The 26,917-nt window shown below is 42.6% G+C and overlaps 1 protein-coding gene across 1 annotated transcript in view; it reads right to left on the minus strand.

Annotated features, from left to right (window-relative positions):
• NBAS (NBAS subunit of NRZ tethering complex) overlaps nucleotides 1-26,917 on the minus strand; it is a 708,772-nt gene that overhangs the window by 505,819 nt on the left and 176,036 nt on the right. The window contains exons 22-23 of the mRNA XM_040427340.1: nucleotides 11,285-11,368; nucleotides 2,762-2,915 (exon numbers count right to left, since the gene is read on the minus strand). Coding sequence (XP_040283274.1) covers nucleotides 2,762-2,915; nucleotides 11,285-11,368 — 238 coding nt within the window. The remainder of the gene's footprint in view (nucleotides 1-2,761; nucleotides 2,916-11,284; nucleotides 11,369-26,917) is intronic.

A 26,917-nucleotide genomic window follows, 5' to 3' on the forward strand; every position in this document is an offset into this window, starting at 1 on the left:
CACTGCAAACCTGTGCATGTTGCCAATCACTACACATTGCACAGAACTGGTTGTGTGGGGCCACTGGACGGCTTCCCGATCAGGCACCAGCAGCACGATGAGCCAGTAACCTTAACCCCTTAAGACCCTGAGGTTTATTTTATTTATTTTTTTCGTTTTCATTTTGCGCTCCCTGCCTTCCCAAAGCCATGGCAAATATTGGCAAAAAAGAAGAGAAGGCGCTCATGGGGTAAGCAAGTCAAACAACAATGCCTTCACAAAGGGGAGGTGGTTCGCTCACCTATTCGGGTTGCACCAAATTGGGCGCAACCACAATGAAGGCCGGATGAAGATAGTTGTTGGTTGGTGCAGCCGGACTTGTCCAATAACCTTGGGCCGGAGCCAAACCGCCGGTCGGGTGTCCAGTAGTACTAGAGAAATGCTGAGAAATGCTGGACTAGAATGCTCCACGTGCCGGCAAGCAGCGGCCACGTCTCCCATTCAGCTGTTTACATCCAGACTTGACAAAGGGGTCTGTTGTACCCCGAAACACATTGTCCTTGAATAAATCAAAATTTACTTAACAACTGGTTGTGTTCCTGCGCCCTGTGTTGTTCACACATTCACTTGAGTCCTATGGTCCAGCGTTTCTCTAGTACTACTTCCCAAAGTCATAGCTTTTTGATTTGTCTGTTCACATAGCCATATGAGGGCTTGTATTTCGCGGGACAAGTTGTACTTTCCAACGCCACCATTTAATATTGCATATTAGGCTACTTTCATACCTGCATTAGGTGTGGATCCGTCTGGCATCTTCACAGACAGATCCGCGCCTATAATGCAAACGATTGTATCCGTTCAGAACGGATCCGTTTGCATTATGAAGAACAAAGTCAAAACGGATCCGTCCTGACTTACACTGAAAGTCAATGGGGGACGGATCAGCTCTCATTGTAAGTCAGGACGGATCCGTTTGGCTCCGCATCACCGCAAGCAGCTGTTTGCCGTATGGGGAATATATTTTTATACTATGGGCGTTTTTGCACATTGCGACACCCATGATGTGTATTTTTAAATTTTTTTTAGTTCTTTTATTTTTATTTTGGGAAAAGGGGGGCGATTTGAATTTTTATGTTTTTTTATTTATTTATTTATTTTTTCCTTTTCTTTTTCTTTACACTGTTTTATAGTTCCCATAGGAATCTATGATGATTTTCTTAGTTTCCTATGGAGCCCTATTACAGGCAAGGGCTCCATAGGGAATACTATGCAGCAGCCTCCTGTCAATCATAAAGACAGGGGCTGCTGCACACACGCTCTGGGTCCTCCAATCGCAACACGGGGGAGCCGCAGCGTAACCGAAAGTGCGCACTTTCGGTTTCAGCGCGCTCAGATGCTATGGTCAGGATTGACCACAGCATCTGAGGGGTTAAATGTCCGTGATGGGCATTAATGCTGGTTGCAGGCATGAGCCGTGGATGTCTGCTAAAAGAAGCAGATGGCCACCCGCAGCTATGGCGCCCGCAGCTATGGCGCCCGCAGCGGGCACCATCCTTAAAAACCCGTACATGTACAGCGCTGGGCGTGAGAGGGTTAAAGGGGTTATTCAAAGATAACATTTTCTAAATTTTTTAAACCAGCAGCTAAATCTGAATACTTTTGTAATTGGAAAAGAGTTATTCAACAAGATCTATCTGTACAGCGCCACCTGCTGTTCTTTTTCTTAGTAACATCACTGAGGTGGACGCAGATGCTCAGACCCATCCCTCAACTGCCACCTGCTCAATCTACAATTAGAAGCTGTGACAGCTACAGGGAGAGCACCATCAATAAAGGGCACAACCCCTGAGCTGTGATGGGGTGAGCTGTATCAGAAAGGACACGCTCTCTGAGGAAGGACACGCCCCCTGAGCTGTGATGGGGTGAGCTGTATCAGAAAGGACACGCTCTCTGAGGAAGGACACGCCCCCTGAGCTGTCAGCTTGAAATAAATCTAGCAGTGCAACTGGAGCAACGAATGGGGATATCTCTGGATCCATGTGAGGTACAGGGCTAGTTCCGGTGTTTTTAAAAACAGATTGTCATGTGCTATATGATGTCTGATGTTGAGCTTTTTCGTTAATCATAGGAGAAGCCTTTTAAGGAAGCCGGCCAGCGGAACCACCCTGACCGCAAAGCACAATGTAATCGGTATATGCTAAAATACACAAAGAGAGCTATACATCCATACCCTACATACACCATCTGCAATGCGGCCAGGTGCGCCACACCTGAAAAGAAGCCGAGTGATTTTTATGTGATTTATCTTTCACCCTGTTGGATTTTTTTTCTTTCTTTTTGCCAACGATATCCATTGTAAAGGAGAAAACTGATCCAGCGCCATTGACTTGCATTGTGCGTCATGACGGATCCGTTTTGCTCCACATGCCAGGTTGCTGCGGTTTGCTCTCCGGACTGGGAACGCAACAAAACGGAATGGAATGCATTTTGGAGCGTTCCGTTCTGTTCAGTTCAGTTTTGCGACCATTGACAATGAATGGGGACAAAACGGAAGCGTTTTTCTCCGGTATTGAGACCCTATGACGGATCTCAATACCGGAAAAGTTAAACGCAAGTGTGAAAGTAGCCTAAGTGGACTGTCTCATCAAGACCGTTTCTGTCCATATGCCAACTTGCCAATGGAAGCCCTGGTCCCCCAACAACATCAGCAAGACCTAGACCAGTGGCAATCTTTATGAGACAGCCCCTATAATAACTGTAACTGGTTTTCAGGTGCACTTACCTGTCTGGAGTAATTCTCAATCTCCTCGGCTCGGTTCCAGAACCAGTTCTTCACTATGTCGATGGACAGACAGTCCGTTCTGTAGATCAGTAGTACAGGCTGCTCCTCATACAGAAACTCGGCCAGATCTGGTGCACTGGGCTCTACCTGTAACCTGTAGAACAGGACAAACACAACATAATGTAATAAGATCAACATGTATGTAGTCAGAAAATCTGAAAAACATTCTTTCAGGAACAGCACCGGACCTGTCCACAGGTTGTGTGCGGTATTGCAGCTCAACTGCATTCACTTCAATGGAGCTGATCTGCAATACCAGACGCAACCCATGGGCAGGTGAAGCGCACCCATATTTTCCTAATCCTGGACAACCCCTTTAAATAGCACAAGTCAGCAGGGTCAAGCCTATTAAACCCGGCATAATGCCCAGTAGAATTAATCCTGCGGATTGCAATGACATCTGTCCGAGAAAAAAAAGGCTCTTATTTTTTATGCAAAGGATGTCTTAAGCGCACATGGGGGTGTGGCCTGCACTGGAAGGCTGAGCTGCACTGTGGAGCCAGGCCACTCCCCCAGTGTGCTAAAGCCTGCCCTTGCTTAAATAATAAAAAAGTCATTTTCTTTTTGGAACGGGACCACCGATTTTGACTAGACAGATGTCATTTTAATCAGCAGGATCGACCATATCATGCTGATTTAATAGGGTTGTTCCTGCTGGTATCTGCTTTTTAATACTTCATTAGAAGTAAGATGCAAGTCCGTATCTTAGTCCAGAGTTGTATTCACAACATAGCTCCTCCTTTATAATGTAGGACGGCAGCTATACTTCTAAGAATTCAACACTTGCTTTGCGTAGATATTGATGCAACAAAGAATGCTGGGAGATTTCAGGTCTGAAGCTCGCCGAATTATAAATGCCGTGCTGGACTACAAGGGTATATATTCACAAGTGGCAGATTTGTTGCAGATATTTCTGTAACCGTCCCATTCATCTGAAGAGAACTTGGAGAAATCCAAGCACATTGCTGTAGAAACAACCCCATTCAGATAAATGGAACATATATACAGTATACGGTAAATATGTGGGTGTATGTGTATACATATATATAGTTTTTTTTTTTCACTTTCTTTGTTTCAGTATTCTCTAAAGTATAAGACCCCCGCACACACACACACACACACACACAAGAGTGAAGGAAAATTTTCAGTGCGTCTTATAGTCCAACTGCTAATGACCGCTTCCAATATGGTTGCAGTCATCAGCATGCGGGAGGCGCGGAGAGCAGTGAGGGAAAGGATGCACCAGCTGTACTCTTCTTCCAGGCGCCACTCTGCACTATGTCCTGACTGCGCGCAGTGTTAGGATGTAGTGCACATAGGTGCCCATTATGACCTGACGTTGTGTGACGCCAGGTCACAGAGTGGTGCGGGCCAGAAGAAGATCAAGGTGTCTGATCTGAGGTCTGATGGGGGTCTGATCTCAGGCTGATGAAGAATTGGGGTTTGATCTAAGTTCTGATTTAAAATATTTTTCTTATTTTCCTCCTCCAAATTCTAGGTGTGTCTTATAGTCTGAAAAATATGGTGTAGGGGTGTGTATATAAATATATATAATCAATAATATGCGCTGTGGTCTTTTTGCACTCACCTAAAGAATTATTAGGAACACCTGTTCTATTTCTCATTAATGCAATTATCTAGTCAACCAATCACATGGCAGTTGCTTCAATGCATTTAGGGGGGTGGTCCTGGTCAAGACAATCTCCTGAACTCCAAACTGAATGTCAGAATGGGAAAGAAAGGTGATTTAAGCAATTTTGAGCGTGGCATGGTTGTTGGTGCCAGACGGGCCGGTCTGAGTATTTCACAATCTGCTCAGTTACTGGGATTTTCACGCACAACCATTTCTAGGGTTTACAAAGAATGGTGTGAAAAGGGAAAAACATCCAGTATGTGGCAGTCCTGTGGGCAAAAATGCCTTGTGGATGCTAGAGGTCAGAGGAGAATGGGCCGACTGATTCAAGCTGATAGAAGAGCAACGTTGACTGAAATAACCACTAGTTACAACCGAGGTATGCAGCAAAGCATTTGTGAAGCCACAACACGCACAACCTTGAGGCGGCTGGGCTACAACAGCAGAAGACCCCACCGGGTACCACTCATTTCCACTACAAATAGGAAAAAGAGGCTACAATTTGCACGAGCTCACCAAAATTGGACTGTTGAAGACTGGAAAAATGTTGCCTGGTCTGATGAGTCTCGATTTCTGTTGAGACATTCAAATGGTAGAGTCCGAATTTGGCGTAAACAGAATGAGAACATGTACCCATCCTCTGATGGCTACTTCCAGCAGGATAATGCACCATGTCACAAAGCTCAAATCATTTCAAATTAGTTTCTTGAACATGACAATGAGTTCACTGTACTAAAAGGGCCCCCACAGTCACCAGATCTCAACCCAATAGAGCATCTTTGGGATGTGGTGGAATGGGAGCTTCGTGCCCTGGATGTGCATCCCTCAAATCTCCATCAACTGCAAGATGCTATCCTATCAATATGGGCCAACATTTCTAAAGAATGCTATCAGCACCTTGTTGAATCAATGCCACGTAGAATTAAGGCAGTTCTGAAGGCAAAAGGGGGTCCAACACCGTATTAGTATGGTGTTCCTAATAATTCTTTAGGTGAGTGTATATGTATATTTATATATATATATATATTCTTTTCTAAATTTAGGGTATTTTCTTTATATAGTTTTCCCTTTTGAGGCAAACAGGATAAAAAGGAAGAAGGAGGAGATAAAAAGAGTAATCAATGAGATTGTTCAGATTTTTCAGTGTATTTTTCACATTTCGAGTCCCTTTAAATAAACACGCAGGGGAAAAAAAAAAAAAAGCAGACAAAACCCATATTTATTCAGGAGGCACATGACAGCTTCACCCCAGAAGAGATTATATCTAAAATAACTGGGAGCAGGAGATTGTGTATTTCTATCAGTTGGATTGGAGGCTGGGAATGAATTTTCTGAGAAGGCCTAATATGCCTCCAGACTAATTCCAAGAGGGATCCCTGTGAGCTTCAATTTCAGAACGAGAGAGGAAATAAAGCAGAGGCGCTTACACAGCAGGCAGCTGGAATATACTGTACGCAGCGCCGAATCCCATAAGCCCAGGCAGGGTTCTATTTTAAGGTGCCCTGCCCTTCTGCTCTCTTCCCATAAATCCTTTGTCCTTGCAGGAAGCCAAGGTGTCTGATCATTTCTATTCCATCGGTGTCACCTGATCCGCACAGTAAAGGGAGCGCGAGCTGCTGGCCGAGTCCTCAAGGCAGTGTATGTATTAATGATTACAGAATGTAGTATGGATTTTTAGCAAAGACATTGTTACTGGAGAAAATACCATTCTTTCTGGCCCCTGATACCTTTTATAGAAGCTCGGGGAAGATAAATACACCTCCTTTCTTCTTCAAGGTGCATTTGGAAGGCGAAAACTGGAACATGACCAGCACCATTTAGAAATCACAATGCAAGTCACCAGTAATTACAAGGACATCAATATCCATTTATGAAATCATACATTATTATTTCTATCTTTCCGTAACGCAATAAAGTAAAGAAATAAGAGCCATACATAACCCTAAGGCTACATGCACACAAGGCAGATAACTTGCGGTATTTCCTCTCAGATTTTCATACAGAAAAACAGCAGCTTAATACATTACCAGCAAATTGAATGAGAAGCTCATGTACACATTGCATATTATGTACAGGTGGAAATTGACCTGCCATACAGATTTTAACCCCTTGACGACATCTGCTGTACATGTACAACAAATGTCCTCTCTTTAAAGATGGAGCCCGCTCCGAAGAGAAGGAAGTGCCATAGCTGCTGGGTTCCTGCTCTTTCATGCAGCAAGCACCCGGGGCTAATGTCTGCAATCGGGGATTAAGCGGGCCCTGGCTATGCTGTATACAGTACACTTTAGTAGTCTGTTCCTCTGTCAGAACAGAGCTGATGATGTTAGGAAAGGCAGAGATCAGCAGTGGAGAGAAGTGGTGAAGGACCTGGGATGATGCCACTGTCATATGGTCAGTGCAGGAGGGGCAGAGCTCAGCGGTGGAGAGGAGAAGTGGTGAAGGACCTGGGATGATGCCACTGTCATATGGTCAGTGCAGGAGGGGCAGAGCTCAGCAGTGGAGAGGAGAAGTGGTGAAGGACCTGGGATGATGCCATTGTCATATGGTCAGTGAAGGAGGGGCAGAGCTCAGCAGTGGAGAGGAGAAGTGGTGAAGGACCTGGGATGATGCCACTGTCATATGGTCAGTGCAGGAGGGGCAGAGCTCAGCAGTGGAGAGGAGAAGTGGTGAAGGACCTGGGATGATGCCACTGTCATATGGTCAGTGCAGGAGGGGCAGAGCTCAGCAGTGGAGAGGAGAAGTGGTGAAGGACCTGGGATGATGCCACTGTCATATGGTCAGTGCAGGAGGGGCAGAGCTCAGCAGTGGAGAGGAGAAGTGGTGAAGGACCTGTGATGACATCACCAGAACAGCCTATCGGCGTTTGTTTCAGTGATGTGAACACAGCTTTACTGAATGCTTTAACTACTTCACATCTGGGCCATTTGCCCCCTTCCTGACCAGGCCTAATTTTGCAAATCTGACATATCTCACTTTATGTGGCAATAACTTTGGAACGCTTTAACTTATCTAAGTCATTCAGAGACTGTTTTCTCGTGACACATTGTACTTCATGCTAGTCATAAATTTGAGTCAATATATTTCACCTTTATTGATGAAAAAATCCCAAATGTACCCAAAATTTTGAAAAATTCGCAATTTTCTAAATTTCAATTTCTCTGCTTTTAAAACAGAAAGTGATACCTCATAAAATATTTATTACTTAACATTCCCCATATGTCTACTTAATGTTGGCATCATTTTGGAAATGTCATTTTATTTTTTTAGGACGTTAGAAGGCTTAGAAGTTTAGAAGCAATTCTTAAAATTTTTAAGAAAATTGCCAAAACCCACTTTTTAAGGACCAGTTCAGGTCTGAAGTCACTTTGTGGGGCCTACATAGTGGATACCCCCATAAATGACCCCATTGTAGAAACTACACCCCTCAAGTTACTTAAAACCGATTTTACAAACTTTGTTAACCCTTTAGGCGTTCAACAAGAATTAAAGGAAACTGGAGATGAAATTTTTAAATTTCACTTTTTTGGCAGATTTTCTATTTTAATCCAATTTTTTCTTAAACACATCGATGGTTAACAGCCAAACAAAACTCAATATTTATTACCCAGATTCTGCGGTTTACAGAAACACCCCACATGTGGTCATAAACTGCTGTATGGGCACACTGCACGGCGCAGAAGAAAAGGAGCGCCACATGGTTTTTAGATGCCATGTCCCATTTGAAGCACCCTGATGCACCCTTACAGTATAAACTCCCAAAAAGTGACCCCATTTTGGAAACTAGGGGATAAGGTGCCAGTTTTATTGGTACTATTTTTGGGTACATATGATTTTTATTTATTTATTTTTACAACGTTCACCTGAGAGGTTCGGTCAAGTGACATTTTTATAGAGCAGATCGTGGTGATACCTAATATGTATACTTTTTCTTATTTATTTAAGTTTTACACAATAATAGCATTTTTGAAACAAAAAATTTATGTTTTAATGTGTCCAAGTTCTGAGAGCTATAGGTTTTTAAATTTTTTGAGTGATTTTCTTATGTAAATCTCTTGGTTTATTTAGCACAGTTTTTATTTTAAATTTTTTACAGGTGTTCACTCGAGTGGTTAGGTCATGTGAATTTTTTTTTAGAGCTGGTTGTTACGGACGCGGCGATACCGAATATGTATACTTTTTTGTATTTATTTCACTTTAACACAATAATAGCATTTTTGAAACCAAAAAAATGATGTTTTAGTGTCTCCATGTTCTGAGAGCTATAGTTTTTTATTTTTTGAGAGATTTTCTTATGTAGGAGCTCATTTTTTGCGGAATGAGGTGACTGTTTTATTGGTACCATTTTGGGGGACATACGCCTTTTTGATCACTTGGTGTTGCACTTTTAGCGATGCAAGGTGACAAAAATGGCTTTTTTGACACCGTTTTTTTTTTTTATGGTGTTTATCGGACTGGGTCGATCATGTGATATATTTATAGAGCCGACAGTCACGGACGCGGCAATACAAAATATGTGTATTTTATTTTACTTTTTTTTTTTTATTCCTTACATGGGGAATTTTTTTTTTTTTTTTTACATGTCAAACCTTTTTTTTTTTTTTTAAACACTTAATTTTTTCATTTTTCATTTTACACTTTGCATCTCCCATAAGGTCATACAAGACCTCTGGGGGACATTTACTTCACTTTTTTATTTTTTTTCACTGTTGATTTCTCCTGTAACTGGGGCTGACATAGTAGCCCCAGTTACAGGAGAAATGCACCCCCCAGAGAGGCTGTACAGCGCAATACAGCGCTGTACAGCCTCAGTGCAGGGCTGATTGAAAGACCTCCCAGCTCCTGCACTCTCCGGCATAGCGCTTCCGTGTATACAGCGATCTAGAAGGCAGGGACACCTGGGCACTGTCCCTGCCTTCTCTAAGGGTTGCCCGATCAGCAGCTGCACGCTTAGACGTCCATTCAGAGATAGAGAACAACCTCCCGGACATTTATATTCAATGGGCGGACGGGAGGTGGTTAAATGATAACTACAGCTCTGGAGAGGAAGACAGGATGTAAATCAAGATCAGTCAAAAGTAAGTACCTACTTGTATTTACTCAACCCCTTAGGAAGATGAAATCCTTTTTATATAAACTATGGTTTCAAAGGTGGACATACTCCACACTCCTAACTGTTTTGCCCAAGCTGAGCTTGGGCTATGGGAAAAGTAGCAGCTAACTGTTCTGCCGGAGCTGGGCTTGGGCAGAAGTGGAAGCTGGAGCGCTGCTTTAGCTGCTGTTATCTCCTGATTGGTAGCAGCATGGACCTGGTCTTGTTTGAAAGCTGGCATTCCAGGCTTTCATAGAAGACCAAAATGACAGCATTAGCCCAGGATAAGCAGGAGATATCACTGTTAGAAATGGAGTCAAGAATAATCAGGGATAAAACCTGCTTTTTACTTTCACTTTCAGCATTCACTGCACCCCGATTTCTCACAGTGATATCTTCCCAAGTAGTGAAGATATTGCTGTCATTCTGACATTGTTTGGAAGTTTGGAATGCTAGGTTTCAAACTATTTATCTCTAGCTGCTTGCTAAAGCAGCTGCCCCCCTCTCCTTCAGTTTGAAGGAGGGGGGGGGGGGGGCAGTTGCAGAGCTGACAGCTGCAGGAGGAAAGGAAAAATAATAAAAATATATAGAAATGTGACATTAGCTTCACTGTTCTGACCCACATAATAAAGTTATGTTATTTTTACCACACAGTGAACGCTGTAAATTCCACAAAAAATGTTAAAGTTAAAATTGCAGTTTTTTTAATCTTTCCCCCTAAAAATAAAATAATAAAAGTTATTTACTACACTATAAATACCTCAAAATGGTTCCTAAAAAAAACCTACAACTAATCCCAGCAAATAAAAAAAAAGAATTTAGAAAAAAAAAAAATTACAATAAAGACTGCTGAAACACAAAGAGGAAAATATTATTGGTCCTTAAAACTAAAATGAATGATGTCACTAAGGGTTTAAAAATGAAATTGTGTCCCTTGAGTTGTGCACCAACAAGGTTTACTGCAGACATATTAAAAATCTACAATAAAAAAAGAGTGACATTTGTGGGAGGTTTTTTTTAATTCTAATGTGACTGTTAGGAGGTTATAGGGCATCTGTCAGCAGTTTTGTACCTATGACACTGGCTGACCTGTTACATGTGCACTTGGCAGCTGAATACATCTGTGTTGGTCCCATGTTCATATGTGTCCGCATTGCTGAGAAAAATGATGCTTTACTATATTCAAATAAGCCTCTAGGAGCAACAGGGGGCGTTACCATTACACCTAGAGGCTCTGCTCTCTCTGCACCTGCCGCTCCCTCTGCACTTTGATTGACAGGACCTGTCAGTTAAAGTGGAGAGGACACAGCAGTTGCTTAGAAAGTGGAGCCTCATTTGCACCCCCTGGCACGCTCCCCATCAGGTGGTGTTTATTGGTAGAGACAACCCTGCATTCTTGATGTGAAAGTGATTGAATGCCTTTTAATAAAAGTGCTTTGCATTCTTTCCCCTGAAGCGGTGTGCTCCCCTGTTTACTTCATAGAGAGCCCAGCTTAGCGCGCCAAAGAAAGGAAAGCAATTTAGTTCTGTGAAAGTAACAAAGGGTGATGGCGGAGGGAACGGGATCTGCAGTGAAGGTCTCTTTTCTTAATGTGCGCTAATGTTCCGCTCCTTTCTTTGATGTGCCTCGCTCTTTCTATTAAATAGTATTAACATATTGAGTGGAAAACAGTCATTTAAATATGGATGAGCGTGCGTCTGTCGGCCCCCTTTCAATTACGCTCCCTACTGGACTTACTTGCACCGAGGCTCTTCGCACCAGTCTTTGTCGCGGTGTTCCTGCTCGTTCCAGGCGACAATCTTCAGCTCACCGGCTTCAAAGCTGTGAAGGACATGTAAACAAAGATAAGAAATACAATGAATGCAAGAAATCGGAGGAAGGATGGAAGCCATGCTGGTCACAGATATGATAGTCTCCATTTTTAGCTAATGACCTGATACCTTTTCGCTACCAGAACGATCATTAGGAAACATCATAACAATACACCATACAGAGAATATTCTCCTGCATCCGTATTTAGTGCTGCAGGATCTCAGATTACTTTCATGATCTCTGCTTGCAGTCAGTGAATAGAGTGCCTTCGATGGCTGAAAACTGTTCTTATACTGGTGTATCTCAATAAAGTAGAAAATAATAAAAAAAATTAACTTATTTCAGTAATTCAAGTCAAAAAGTGAACCTCGTATATTCTATAGATTCATTACACACAGAGTGATCTATTTTATGTGTCTATTTCTTTCGATGATTATGGCTTACAGGTAATGAAAACCCAAAAGTCAGTATCTCATATTATATATGCTTATGTACTGGGATTGACGTCCCCACCGATCCCTCAGTTTAACTTGACGGACTAATGTTTTTTTTGTTTTCAACCGTATTAACTATGCAACTATATAAAACAAATTAAAAAATAAAATTATTTTTAATACAGAAATGTTGGCCGAATGAAAAGTATGTACTCAATACTTGGTCGGGGCTCACTCAATACTTGGTCGGGGCTCCTTCTGAATGAATTACTGCATCACTGTGGTGTGCCATGGAGGCCATCGGCCTGCGGCACTGCCGAGGTGTTATGGAAGCCCAGGTTGCTTTGATAGCGGCCTTCAGCTCATCATTGTTGGGTCTGGTGTCTCATCTTCCCCTTGACAATACCCCTTAGATTCTCTATGGGGTTTAGGTCAGATGAGTTTGCGGCCACTCAAGCTCAGTGATTCCATGGTTATTAAACCAGGAATTGGTACTTTTGACAGTGTGGGCGGGTGCCAAGTCCTGCTGGAAAATGAAATCAGCATCTCCATAAAACTTGTCATCAGAGGGAAGCATGTAGTGCCCAAAACTTTTCTGGTAGACAGGTGAGCTGATTTTGGACTTGATATAACACAGGGAACCTACACCAGCAGATGACATGGCTCCCCAAACCATCACTGACTGTGGAAACTTCGCACTGAACCTCAATCAACTTGGATTGTGTGCCTCTCCACTCTTCCTCCAGACTTTGAGGCCTTGATTTCCAAATGAAATGCAAAATTTACTTGTATCTGAAAACAGAACTTTGGACCACTGAGCAACAGTCCAGTCCTTTTTCCCCTTAGCTCAGGTAACACGCTTTTGACATTGTCTCTGGGTCATGAGTGGCTTGACACAAGGAAAGTGGCAGTTGTAGCCCATGTCCTGGATACGTCTGTGTATGATGGCTCTTAAAGCACTGACTCCAGCTGCAGTCCACTCCTCGTGAATCTCACACAAATTCCTGAATGGCCTTTTCTTGACAATCCTTTCAAGGCTGTGCTTATCCCTGTTCCCTGTGCACTTTTGTCTACCACATTTTTTCCTTCCACTCAACTGTCCATTAATATGCTTAGATACAGCACTCTGAAGAGCCAGCTTATTTAGAAATTACCTTTTTGTGGCGTCAACTTCTTGTGATGGTTTAAATAATATTTTCAGAGACAGCACACCGATGTAGCTTAATATTCAACCTTTATTTACCAGTGGTACATTCTCAAAAATATTCTTATGACATTTATTGCTATCTGCAACGTTTCGGGCCCATTCACTTCTTGTGAAGGGTGTGAATGACTGTCTTCTGGACAACTTTTAGACCAGTAGTCTTCCCTATGATTGTGAAGCCTACTGAACCAGACTGAGGGACCATTTAAAGGCTTCTGAAACCTTTGAAGGTGTTTTATGTCGATTAGCTGATTATAGTGCGACACCATGGGTCTACAATATTCTTCGATACCGACTTTTGGGTTTTCATTAGATGTAAGCCATAATCATCAACATTAAAAGAGATAAACACTTGAAACAGATCACCCTGTGTGTAACAAATCTATATAGCAATTTCACTTTTTGAACTGAATTACTGAAAAAAATAAACTTTATGATGACATTCTAATTTATTGCGGGGCACTAGTAGCCCAGCCTCGGCAGTGGCAAGCACAGTAATTTCCACTGAAGATCCGCTGCAAAATACGCACCTGTTACATGTGGATTTGTGGGACAGTCCACAGCAGACTTTTTTCTGTGCAGAATTTTTCCATAACAAGTGGATGGGGTTTTGAGAACCCTATCCGCATGTACTGTAAATTGCTGCATATTTGTGATGTGGAATCCACGCTAAATCGGCCACATCTGGAGCCGACCATAGTGTGTCGCTTTTAGTTTTGGGCTCGTCTCAAGAGAGAGAGCTTGTGCGTGCTTCTTGTGAGAGAAGCACAGGCTAAGGACGGTTTTCAGCTCTTGCTAAAAAGGAGGGTGTTTCCATTCAGTGACTGCAAGCTGAGATCCTATAAAATGGCGAGGAATTGAAACACAAAGCTGCAGAAGGATTTATTATGCCATGAGTAAGCTATAATTCCAAAAACTTTAGAAAAAAAGAAATCAAATGAACATTTCGACATCAGACTATATTCAGATCCTGTGACATTGTGACTGGCGAATTGTAGGCTTATGCTATAAATATTTACAGGTGTATGATAAGCGGTGTCACAGAGTCTAATGCCACTTATCTAAAGAGAACAAAAAGGATTGGGGATAGGGAAACATCCACCTCTATACAACTTTAGGGCTCATGCACACGTCAGTGATCTGCATGTCGGCTGCATCTCTTGGGCCAACCATGGCTCCCCAGACCCGAACTGACTGTATTATAGTAATTTATGATACAGCCTCTATATGATTGTGGGCCTATTGCATGTAGTCACATCATCATGTGAGTACAGTACCATAGTCCCGCGATCAGATACGAACTGACTATCATAAATTATATAAAACGGTCAGTTTGGGTCAGGGGAGCCACGGTCGGCTCAGGAGATGCAGCTGACATACAGATCACGGACGTGTGCGTGGGCCCTTACTTTCAACCATCGGCCTCATGAACATGACAGTATACTGGGTGTCCAATCTCCGTTTTTTGCAGATCGCATTCATTTCTATGGGGCCACAGAGAGCACATGGATATCATCTGTGCGCCATCCGCATCAGTGAAGCCATTTGGTGCATTATAGAACATGTCTTGTTCTGGTCCGTTGTGCGGACAAACATTGGCTTTTCTATAATAGGACTCCCAGAAAGTTTGGGATGCGCACGGCAGGTATCCATTGTGGCAATGTGAACATTAAGGTGTTGTTTGCACCAGAAGCGTGTCACCAAGGGGCCCGGCCTTGGTGGAGTAAAAGCCCTAGTCCAGGTGTCCACTAAAGTATTTGGGGGACACCATATAGATAGTGTAGCTGCTTCAGCTATTTCAGGGCCGGCTTTTACTGGGAACAGGCAATGTGTTTAGTGGGTGCCTGTTCCCCATGCTCCAGTCCGGGACTTAAGGCATGCTCACATCCAGGGATTCCATTAAATCTGGTTTCTGGAAGTGGGTGTGTCTCACTCTGGAGTGTCTTGTGAAGCAGAGTCCTGGTGAGGCTCTGTGTGAGTGGTCTCAGCCGGGTGGGCTGAGGGGCCACGAGGCTAGGCGATAGCCTGAACTTTGGGAGACGCGGTGATGCCTGTGAAACAAGGATCACGAGGCCAGAGTCGGGAGGACTACTGGGCCACAATCCCCCAAAAGGTATTGAAGTGTCACAGCCTGGAGGTTGCTGGACTGAATGGCTGAGGAAAGCCGCATTTGTGTTCCATGTGTGAACAGGGCTCTCTAGGTGAGTCAGGGATACACTTATGTGTTTAGTTAGAGCATAGACGGGCAAGGGTTTGTTATTTTGTGTGGATGTCACACGTGATAAGTTGAAGCTGTGACTTCGTAACCTGTGCTTTGCTAAAGTGTCTGAAATATAGCAAGAGTTTGGACATTATAACCGTGTCTGCGAAGATATCTGTGAGTGTGACCCCCTGAAGAGAGATGATCCCTTACACCAGTGGTCCCCAACCACCGGTGCGCGGCCCAGGACCGGGCCCTGGATGATTGTTTGCCGGGCCGCTGCAATACAGACCAGGAGAAATGCAGGATCCGGCAATCTCCATACCAGTATGACAATCCCTCAGGCAGCTGCTCCCAGCCAATCCCAGTCCTTCTTTCAAGTACACCTGATGTAAGAGCAGCTATAACAGGCCCGATGATTGGTTAGTGGTAAGACAAATGCGGATTGGCTATAAATGGATTGGGGGCGGGGCTTAGCGCAGTCGGAAGTGTAGTGTTTTCATGTTAGTGTGGCTTGCTGTACATCATTCGGGCTGGTGACTCCTGCAGTGCATGACCCTGTGTGCCGTGTGGGCCCGAGCTACTGTCATGGGGTTGTCACTGTTACTGCCTGAGGTAGGTGATGCTTTGTGTTTGCATCATACAATAAGTTGGTTAAAAAAGCAACCTATGGCCTTAAGTGCACTATAAAGCCCAGCAAGCACTCAGCTATTTATGCCATGCAGACACTGAATATAAATTGTATGGGGGGGGGGGGGGGGGATTGTTGCCCTATGCAGTATAATGTCACCATTTGGCCCACCCCATGCAGTATAATGTCACCATTTGGCCCACCCCATGTAGTATAATGTCACCATTTGGCCCACACCATGCAGTATAATGTCACCATTTGGCCCACCCCATGTAGTATAATGTCACCATTTGGCCCACCCCATGTAGTATAATGTCACCATTTGGCCCACCCCATGTAGTATAATGTCATTATTTGGCCCACCCCATGCAGTATAATGTCACCATTTGTCCCACCCCATGTAGTATAATGTCACCATTTGGCCCACCTCATGCAGTATAATGTCACCATTTGACCTACCCCATGCAGTATAATGTCACCATTTGACCTACCTCATGCAGTATAATGTCACCATTTGGCCCACCCTATACAGTATAATGTCACCCCATGCAGTATAATGTCACCCCATGCATTATGTCACCTTGTCCCCAGCCACCTCGTACAGTATAATGCCTTTGTAGCCCCGTGCAATATAATGTCACCTTGGCCCCAGCCGCCTCATACATAGTGTTATATATTTTAATATGCACCTTTTTGTTATGCGCGTGAATCAGTCAGTGCCGACTAAACCATAACCCTTCCCCCCCCCCCCCGATCCCTGGGAAAATCCTCTTGCATGAAACCGGTCCTTGGTGCAAAAAAGGTTGGGGACCACTGCCTTACACCATGTTTTGTGGATCTATGGTTTGCAGACCTGAGCTGGAGCCCTTACTCTGATGGCAGCACTAAGCCAAGGGTGATGCCGATCTTAAAAAACATTCCATTGTTTGATGATCTGTGGGACCTGACACACCCACACTTACAGGCTCTGTCCACCTTGGCAATCCGTTTTTTCCTTTCCCAAAGCATTTAAAATGAAACATGATTCAACTCTGCAATAGTTTTTTTTTTTTTTTAAATGTCCTACTGTTTTGTGTCTACAGCTCCTGTGCAGACCTATGTGACTTCATCGTGACAGACAACACACATACCCTGACCCTGCAGTCCTACTCCCCTTCCATTTGTCCCAAACTTGAAAGCATAAAACTGAGAACTCAATAAAAGACGAAATGACTACAGGATCAGACTACACAGGATTTGTTTGTTGTCTGTTACCATGGCGATGCACTGGACCGCATAGGAGCTGTGGAAACAAAATGCCATTTAATATTTTATAAAAGATAGAAATGTATATTTATATTTCTTTAAATTAAAACATATGGTGAAGTCGCTTCATGTTTTATTTTAGATGCATCGGGGCAGTAAAAAGAAACTTGATGTGACGGCACACATAGCCTACAATACGACGGCACACATAGCCTATAAAGACAGATATGGACATAATGACAGGACCCTTTGCCGCCCATTACTGATGTAAGGAATATGTCCGCTTACAGCTCTGAGCAGTAAATGCAGCATTTTCCAGGATGTAACATTTACAACACACGTAATGCTCTTGTAACAGGCGCTGGTGAACGGGACCTTTTCCCCTCATTCGTAAGGTAATTGTTTTTTACGTATGCAATTAACATTTCCCTCACTTGACACTGCGGCAGTGTTAAATCTCGCTGCTGACACAGAATATTACCGTGCAGTGAACGTGAAAGAACATTTTGATGTAGGACTTTCAAACCTAAAATAATCCAGTGACCTTTAAATCACATTACTGTGCTTTATTCCCAGTCGCTCTCAACCTAAGCACAGTGCATATATTCCTGCAGATACAGCCGCCTTTATTGCGTCATTCTCCTCAAACCGCTTCATTATGGCGGCGCTGGATACGTGGAACTAGCCAATAATGAACAGCACCAGCCGGAGATTGGAGAGAAGACGAAACAGCATAAGACTACAATGAGATGACTGTATGTGAATACTGAACGCGCGCATACTGCACTTTCCGCAGTTCGTCTTTGCAAAATACCTTGTCTACAAGGTGGACAACAATTGGACATGTTCTATGATTTGCAGCAAGGCTGCGGACAGCACACAGATGATGGTTTCTCTCAAGGATTACAATGTATTAGCATTGAAGTCTATGAGAAATTCACTATGTTCCTACAGGAGTCCATAGGAAAATAGCTGTGGTAGCCTCAGATTCCTCAGGAGGGGCCAAGGCTGCTGCTGGGAATGAAAATATCCCCCCTTGTGGGTTTTCAGTGCTCGGATGCCGTGAGCACATCTGACCACGGCATATGAAGTGCTCAACGTCTGCGATCAGCGTTAACACCGATCACAGACATTCGACCCGGGTGTCTGCTGTCTGAAACGGCAGGCACCTGATGGCTATGGCGCTAGCTGAGCTCCAGAGCAGAAGCCATCTTTAAAGAAACAACATCCGCCATACATGTACAGTGGATGTTGCCAAGAGGTTGTCACATTATAAAAACGTATCCCTTATACACCGGATAGGGCAGAAGTCTCACAGCTGGAGCCCCCAACCACGATCACAAGAATGGGGACCCGAGTTTCCCAATTTGAATGGAATGTGTCCATTCGCCCTTGCACTTGTAATTACATTTGTGCCCGTTGCTCCACTCAAATGGGGGAACATGTGCCCCCCCCCATTCACATGATAGGGAGAGGCGCCGGCGGTAGGGGACGGTAGCTACAAAGAGCATCGCTAGCTCTGGAGAATCTGGCATGATCATGAATTAGATCATCTACGGTATTCACAAATTTCAAAAGGAACTCTGCAATACTTCTTTTGACCTGTGGTAGCACTGCAGGCATACTGAACCTTTCCTGCCACAAAATACAGTCCTGATCAAAAGTTTAAGACCACTTGAAAAATGGCAAAAAATCATATTTTACATTGTTGGATCTTAACAAGGTTCCAAGTAGAGCTTCAACATGCAACAAGAAGAAATGAGAGTGAGACAAAACATTTTTTGAGCATTCAATTAATTGAAAATAACGATTAAACTGAAACAGGCTGTTTTTCAGCTGATCCAAAGTTTAGGACCACATGCCTTTAAAAGGCCAAATCTGTGCAAAGATGTGGATTCATTGTCATTTTCTGTCAGGTAGTCACACGTTGTGATGGCAAAGGCAAAAAAACTCTCCCTTTTTGAACGTGGTCGGGTTGTTGAACTGCATAAGCAGGGTCTCTCACAGCGCGCCATCGCTGCTGAGGTGGGACGCAGTAAGACAGTCATTTGGAATTTCTTAAATGATCCTGAGGGTTTTGGAACAAAAAAGTCAAGTGGAAGACACAAAAAAATTTCACTGAGCCGGAGGATCCAATTGGCTGTCCGTCAAGACACTGGACGATCCTCAACCCAAATTAAGGCCCTTACTAGTGCTGACTGCAGCCCCATAACCATCAGACGGCATCTGAGACTGAAGGGCTTCAAAAACAAAAAACGTCTTCAAAGACCTCGTCTCCTTGAACGCCACAGAACGGCTCGTTTGGACTTTGCAAGAGAGCACCAAACATGGGACATTCAAAAGGTGGAAGAAAGTTTTATTCTCTGATGAGAAAATATTTAACCTTGATGGTCCTGATGGTTTCCAACGTTACTGGCATGACAAGCAGATCCCACCTGAGATGTTTTCTACGCGCCACAGTGGAGGGGGCGCCATAATGGTCTGGGGTGCTTTTTCCTTCAGTGGAACAATGGAGCTTCAGGAAGTGCAGGCTATGTCCAGATGATGCAGAGAGCATTCCTCATGACTGAGGGCCCTCGTCTGTGTGGTAACGACTGGGTTTTTCAACAGGACAACACTACAGTACACAATGCCCGCAGGACAAAGGACTTCTTCCAGGAGAATAACATCACTCTTTTGGCCCATCCTGCGTGTTCCCCTGATCTAAATCCAATTAAGAACCTTTGGGGATGGATGGCAAGGGAAGTTTACAAAAATGGACAACAGTTCCAGACAGTAGATGGCCTTCGTGCGGCCGTCTTCAACACTTGGAGAAATGTTCCCACTCACCTCATGGAAACGCTTGCATCAAGCATGCCGAAACAAATTTTTGAAGTGATAAATAATAACGGCGGAGCTACTCATTACTGAGTTCATGTTTGGAAGTTGGATTTCTGTTTTGGGGGGGTTTAGGGGTTTTTGCACGTCCATTAACAACACAGACTGACTCTACTGTGTGGTCTTCAGGTGGAGCATAATTGGCTGCACCGTGCCACCATGCCACGTAGTCATACCCTCACACTGCATATTATACTATACCATATTATACTGCACATTAATAGCCAATCTGCATGTTTATGTGTTAATTGCTAACCTGAGCTGTTATGAGCACTCACATGATAAGAACGGTCACAAGAAAGATACCTGCTTGCTGATAGTTTCTATGTACAGCCCTTTTCTTTTTTTTTTTTTTCTACTGAAGGAACACACTAAATACAATGCAATACCCATGATGATCCTGCCAAATCCGATGAAGCTTCACACCACATACTTCACGCTGAAGAACGCAGTCTTACAATAACACGGCGATCAATTAAAAGCTAAAAGCGCATTGTGAGACGTAATCAGCATTTCATACACAGCATGGAAGGCACCAGAGGGAAAAGCGTTTATCAGATTAATTAGTACCTACATCTACCCTTCAGGTAAGGCTAATAAATAAACCTGAACCTAGACAAAAGACGGAGATTAACTGAAAATGGAGCTTTTGAAAAAAAACAAAAAAACAAAAAAAAAACAAACAGGGCTTCTTGTCCAGGACGTTACTGAAGATGATCACTGTAGAGGCTACCACATTTCTTGTGCAGTTTCACCTCCCCGAGATTAAACACCGAGGCGTTACAGAACCCAGCATCAAGGCCGTCTCCGTGTGCCGCCGCTGCGGCAGAGAAGAAGCGCGCCCGCCTGCTTTACATTTTCATTATGGGATCTAATCAGTTTTTGATTCTTTGAGGTTAAGGGGCTGATCCTGTTAACTCCCTCCACAGAAGCCAGTTGGGCTGATATTTTCCACACTAATAGCTTTCTCCGTCCATGCAACGGGGTGGAAGCGCATTTTTCTGCAATCCATTGGGCAAGGAGTCGGGAATAAAGCAACATAATATTTTTAAGGCCTCATGCACATGACCGTATGTTCAGTGCGCATTTTTTGCGGATCAGATGCGGACCCGTTCATTTCAACGGGTCCGCAAAAGATACAGACAGCGTACCGATAGATAGAACATGTCCTATTCTTGTCTGTTTTACGGACATGGATTGGACATTTGTAGAGGAGTTTGAAAAAAAAAATGGTGGCATGCATTCATGGCCAGGATCCATCTTTTGCGGATCTGTGATTTGCGAACTGGAAAACGGATATGGCTGTATGAATGAGCCAAAAAGGATGCGGATTACGGCACGGATACGCAATCTGCCACTTCATTCGGTTCTGTCTGTAAACACACAGAAGGATTTTACAGAAAATTCACACCTCCTTATACTAAAGGTGGGTTTACATCACATTTTATGCTTCCATTTGACGTAGACATTATTTTTTTTTTTTGGAATGGAATTCTGAGGCGAATGGTTGCCACTGTATGGCATCAGTCTGAGGCATCCGTTTAATGTATACGTTTTTTGTATACATTAAACGGATAGAAAAAACGTGATGTCAAACCACCCAAATATGTTCACTATTTTAACCCCTTAAGGACCCTGCCATTTTTCACCTTAAGGACCAGGCCATTTTTTGCAAATCTGACATGTGTTACTTTATGTGGTGATAACTTTAAAACGCTTTTACTTATCCAAGCCATTCTGAGACTGTTTTCACGTCACATATTGTATTCCATTACAGTGGTCAAATTGAGTCAAAACATTTTTTTATTTTTTCATAAAAAAAATACCAAATTTACCACAAATTTTTTAAAATTTGCAAATTTTCATTTCTCTACTTTTATACTAGATAGTAATACATCCTAAAAATAGTTATTCCTTTACATTCCCCATATGTCTACTTTATGTTTGGATCATTTTGTGAATGCCATTTTATTTTTTGGGGACGTTAGAAGGCTTAGAAGTATAGAAGTAAATCTTAAAATTTTTGCGAAAATTTCCAAAACCCACTTTTTAAGGACCAGTTCAGGTCTGAAGTCACTTTGTGAGGCTTACATAATAGAAACCACCCCAAAATGACCCCTTTTTAGAAACTAAACCCCTCAAGGTTTTCAAAACAGATTTTACAAACTTTGTTAACTCTTTAGGTGTTCCACAAGAATTAATGGAAAATGGAGATGAAATTTAAAAATTTCACTTTTTTGGCAGATTTTCCATTTTAATCAATTTTTTTCCTCTAACAAAGCAAGGGTTAACAGCCAAACAAAACTCAATATTTATTGCCCTGATTCTGTAGTTTACAGAAACACCCCATATGTGGTTGTAAACTGCTGTACGGGCACACGGCAGGGTGCAGAAGGAAAGGAATGCCATATGGTTTTTGGGAGGCAGATTTTGCTGGACTGGTTTTCTGACACCATGTCCCATTTGAAGCCCCCCTGATGCACCTCTAGAGTAGAAACTCCCAAAAAAGTGACCCCATTTTGGAAACTACGGGATAAAGTGGCAGTTTTGTTGGTACTATTTTAGGGTACATATGATTTTTGGTTGCTCTATATTGCACTTTTTGTGTGGCAATATAACAAAAACTGTTTTGGCACAGTTTTTATTTTTTGTTATTTCCAATGTTCATCTGACAGGTTAGATCATGAGCTATTTTGATAGAGCAGGTTGTTACGGACGCGACAATACCAAATATGACATTTTTTGTTGTTTGTTTCAGTTTTACATAATAAAGCATTTTTGAAAAAAAAAAATTTTTTGTGTCTCCACATTCAAGCTGTAGTTTATTTTTTATTTTTTGGGCGACTGTCTTATGTAGGGGCTCATTTTTTTCGGTATGAGATGACGGTTTGATTAGTACTATTTTACAGTGCATATGACTTTAACTCTTGGTATTACACTTTTTGTGATGTAGGGTGACAAAAAATTGCTTTTTTGACACACTTTTTATTTTATTGTTTTTACCGTGTTCATCTGAGGGGTTAGGTCATGTGTAGTGTTGAGCGAACTTGTGTTTTAAGTTCGGCGTCTAAAGTTCGGGTTATCGGAGTATCCCGTTATGGATTTCGCTACCATGGACCATAACGGAATTTTGAATCCATAACGGGATTCTTCGATAACCTGAACTCGAACTTTAGACGCCGAACTTAAAACACAAGTTCGCTCAACACTAGTCATGTGATATTTTTATACAGCAGGTTCTTACGGACGCGGCGATACCTAATATGTATACATTTTTTTTATTTACTTACATTTTACACACTCACAGCAAAAAAAAATGATGTTTTAGTGTCTACATTTTCTGAGAGCCATAGTTTTTTTTTATTTTTTGGGCGATTGTCAGGTAGGGGCTCATTTTTTGCAGGACGAGGTGACTGTTAGATTGGTACTATTTTGGGGGGCATATACCTTTTTGACTGCTTTGTTTTGCACTTTTAGTAATGTAAGGTGGCAAAAAATGTTTTTTTTTTAGCATAGTTTTTATTTTTTGCCGGTGTTCATCTGAGGGGTTAGGTCATGTGATATTTTTAAAGAGCTGGTCGATACGGAAGCGGCGATACCTACTTTTCTTTTTTTCTCTATTATTTTACAAATTCTTTTTACTTTATTTTGGGAAAAGGACGCTTTTTTTTTACTTGCAACTTTTATTTTTTGTAAAACTTTATTTTTAAACCTTTTTTTTTCCCAGTCTGGGACTTCAACTTTTGGGGGTCTGACCCCTTTTACAATGCATGACAATACTTCTGTATTGAAAAGCATTGGCTGTAAGTGTATTACACACTGTAATACACTTATAGCCTTCCTGCCTGTGAGATACAGGGGGCTGGATCTCACAGGCTCTCCCGGAAGGCAGCCACGATGCCCAAGGAGGAATCGGGCTGCTTTTCCTGCCATCGGGTCCTTGTCACAGCAGCGCGGAGAACCGATGGATGTTCCCCTCCCTGCATGGACATCACACGTGCCATCAAGGGTTAATGGTTAATGCGCCGGCATTACGCACACATATGACGGAAGAATTATATTCTCAGTTTATTGATATTTCAAATATACAGTTGCAACAGTTGCAGACCGAATTGGAGAAAGGCAAGAGAAATAAATGGGCACGTGACACAGAGGACGATAAAAAGGGTGATATTTACACCTGGCAACCAAATAACTCCTCATATAACATGAGGGACAACAAGAAACCAAGGAAAAACGTGCAGACGCACAAAAGTGAGTCGAATGTTTTTTAAGGGAACAATTCAGATCCAAAGACACCAAAAGGAAGCGAATCAGGAGGGGCGGCCGTCGATATAGACGAAACCGGAAAAACCCGCAATATGAAAACATGGACTCAATTGAACAAAGCACCAATCACCAAGAAGAAGTAGCTGTCATCAATCTTTCTTCTAAAATACTGACTCCTGCACAATTAACCATCTTGTCCAAAGGATTGTCCTTTTGCCCTAATTCACAGGTAAATTGGTTGGATGTAGAGTCAGATTTGTGTAATTTTTTTCATTCCATTAAGTTAAAAGTATGGTTTCAGGGAGTAATTGGGGACAAGGTGGAGAGATCCAGTGAATTCTCCTGTAAAATGTTTGATTTATCCAACAAAAGCAGTTTCAATCCTGTGATAAGTGAACCTGCTATTGAGGCGTACATCTCTGCCGTTAAGACTGAGATTGGTGAGCTGAGGTCTCTCCCTCGTTTGGAGGGCTTCAAATACCCCAATCTCACTACGGCCGAGGCGTATGCTTTGACTGAGTTGCGGGATGACATTGATTTAACGGTGAAACCAGCCGATAAAGGCGGTGCAGTTGTAGTGATGGACACTACTAAATATATCAAAGAGATCTCAAGACAATTAAGTGATGGGAAAGTGTATGGTTTGGTACAACATGATCCCAAGTTCCATATTATTCGAATCATTGAACAATGTGTGTCAGATGCTTTGAGGGCGGGCATCATAGATGAGGGACTCAGGGAATATTTGGTTGTTCCCCACCCCATCACCCCGGTGATTTATGTGTTACCTAAAAGGTCCACAAAACGTTGGTGGACCCACCGGGACGCCCCATCGTATCTGGCACAGATTCTGTTTTTGGCCATATAGCAATTTTCCTGGACAAGGTATTACGTGACTTCTCTACAGGAGGCCAGTCTTATATTAGAGATACGTCCGATTTTTTAATCAAATTGAGTAAGGTTAACCTGGATGGGTTTGAATCAGTCACTTCGGTCTCATTTGATGTCACATCCCTATATACCTCCATTGACCATCAGAAAGGTATTGAGGCTGTGAAAAGTATGTTGGATGTATCATCAATGACACCTGAAGCTTGTTCCTTTATTGTTTCACTTCTTAGGATAGTTTTGGAACACAATTGCAGGATAAAACTTACCAGGAAAGATTAAAGGAACTTAACATGTATAGCTTGGAAGAAAGACGAGACAGAGGGGATATGATAGAAACTTTTAAATACATAAAGGGAATCAACAAAGTAAAAGAGGAGAGAATATTTAAAAGAAGAAAAACTGCTACAAGAGGACATAGTTTTAAATTAGAGGGGCAAAGGTTTAAAAGTAATATCAGGAAGTATTACTTTACTGAGAGAGTAGTGGATGCATGGAATAGCCTTCCTGCAGAAGTGGTAGCTGCAAATACAGTGGAGGAGTTTAAGCATGCATGGGATAGGCATAAGGCCATCCTTCATATAAGATAGGGCCAGGGGCTATCCATAGTATTTAGTATATTGGGCAGACTGGATGGGCCAAATGGTTCTTATCTGCCGACACATTCTATGTTTCTATGTTTCTATGTTTAATTACTTCCTTTTCCAGGACACGTATTATGCCCAGAAACGCGGCGTGGCGATGGGGTCCAATGTGGCCCCACGTACGGCAATATTTTTATGCGCCGGTTTGAGGAGGATGTCGTCTATGGCTACCACCATGCCCAACACATTTTGGGATGGTGGCGATACATAGACGACATCTTCCTCATCTGGTCAGGGACAGAACAAAGATTGTTCAATTTTCACCAGTATCTCAATGGTATTGATGGTGATTTACAGTTCACCATCACCTATTCAGATACCGCTGTACAATTTCTTGACACCAATGTATTATTTTTTAATGGGGCTCTCATTACACAACTCTATACGAAACCAACTGATAAAAATACGATGTTGAGGTATGAGAGCTGCCATCCTCGTAGTATGGTGAAACATTTACCATACTCACAATTCTTGAGGGCTAAGAGGATTGTAACAGATAGTACCACTTTGGACAAGACAATAGATGACATGGTTACTAAATTCAGACAGCAAGGTTACCCTAGTAAATTGCGTACTGAACAAAAACACAAAGTTTTTGCTATGGATAGGGACTCTATACTTCAAGGGACTAGAGATAGGAATGTCCAAAGGAGAATCACATTTGTATCTACTTATTCTGAGTGTAGCGGTGAAATCAACAAAATTCTGAAGAGGCATTGGCCTATATTAGGCAGTTGTTTGAAAGCGGTACCTGAATTTAGGGTATTACCTTTGTTTTCATATCGCAGATGTAAAAATATCAGAGATCAGTTAGTGAGAGCAGATGTGGGCCCCAAAACAACTATCAGACAGACGACGTTGGCACCATCGGGCACTGGTTGTTTTCCGTGCCTGCATTGTGTCAATTGTCGTTATGTCTGTAGATCTAGGACATTTGTACACCCCAATACGGGTTGCACATACCCCATCAAGTTCCACCTAACATGTGATTCTTCTTTTGTAGTATACATATTGTCCTGCCCTTGCCAGTTACTCTATGTAGGCAAAACATCTACAGATTTAAAGACCAGGCTCAATAATCATCGCTATACGATTAGAAAAGGGCGTACAAATTTTTGTAACATAGGAATAATAAGGTATATTATTTATGTTTATTATTGATATTT

This window comes from Bufo bufo, chromosome 4, assembly GCF_905171765.1.
Source record: "Bufo bufo chromosome 4, aBufBuf1.1, whole genome shotgun sequence".
Classification (NCBI taxonomy): domain Eukaryota; kingdom Metazoa; phylum Chordata; class Amphibia; order Anura; family Bufonidae; genus Bufo; species Bufo bufo.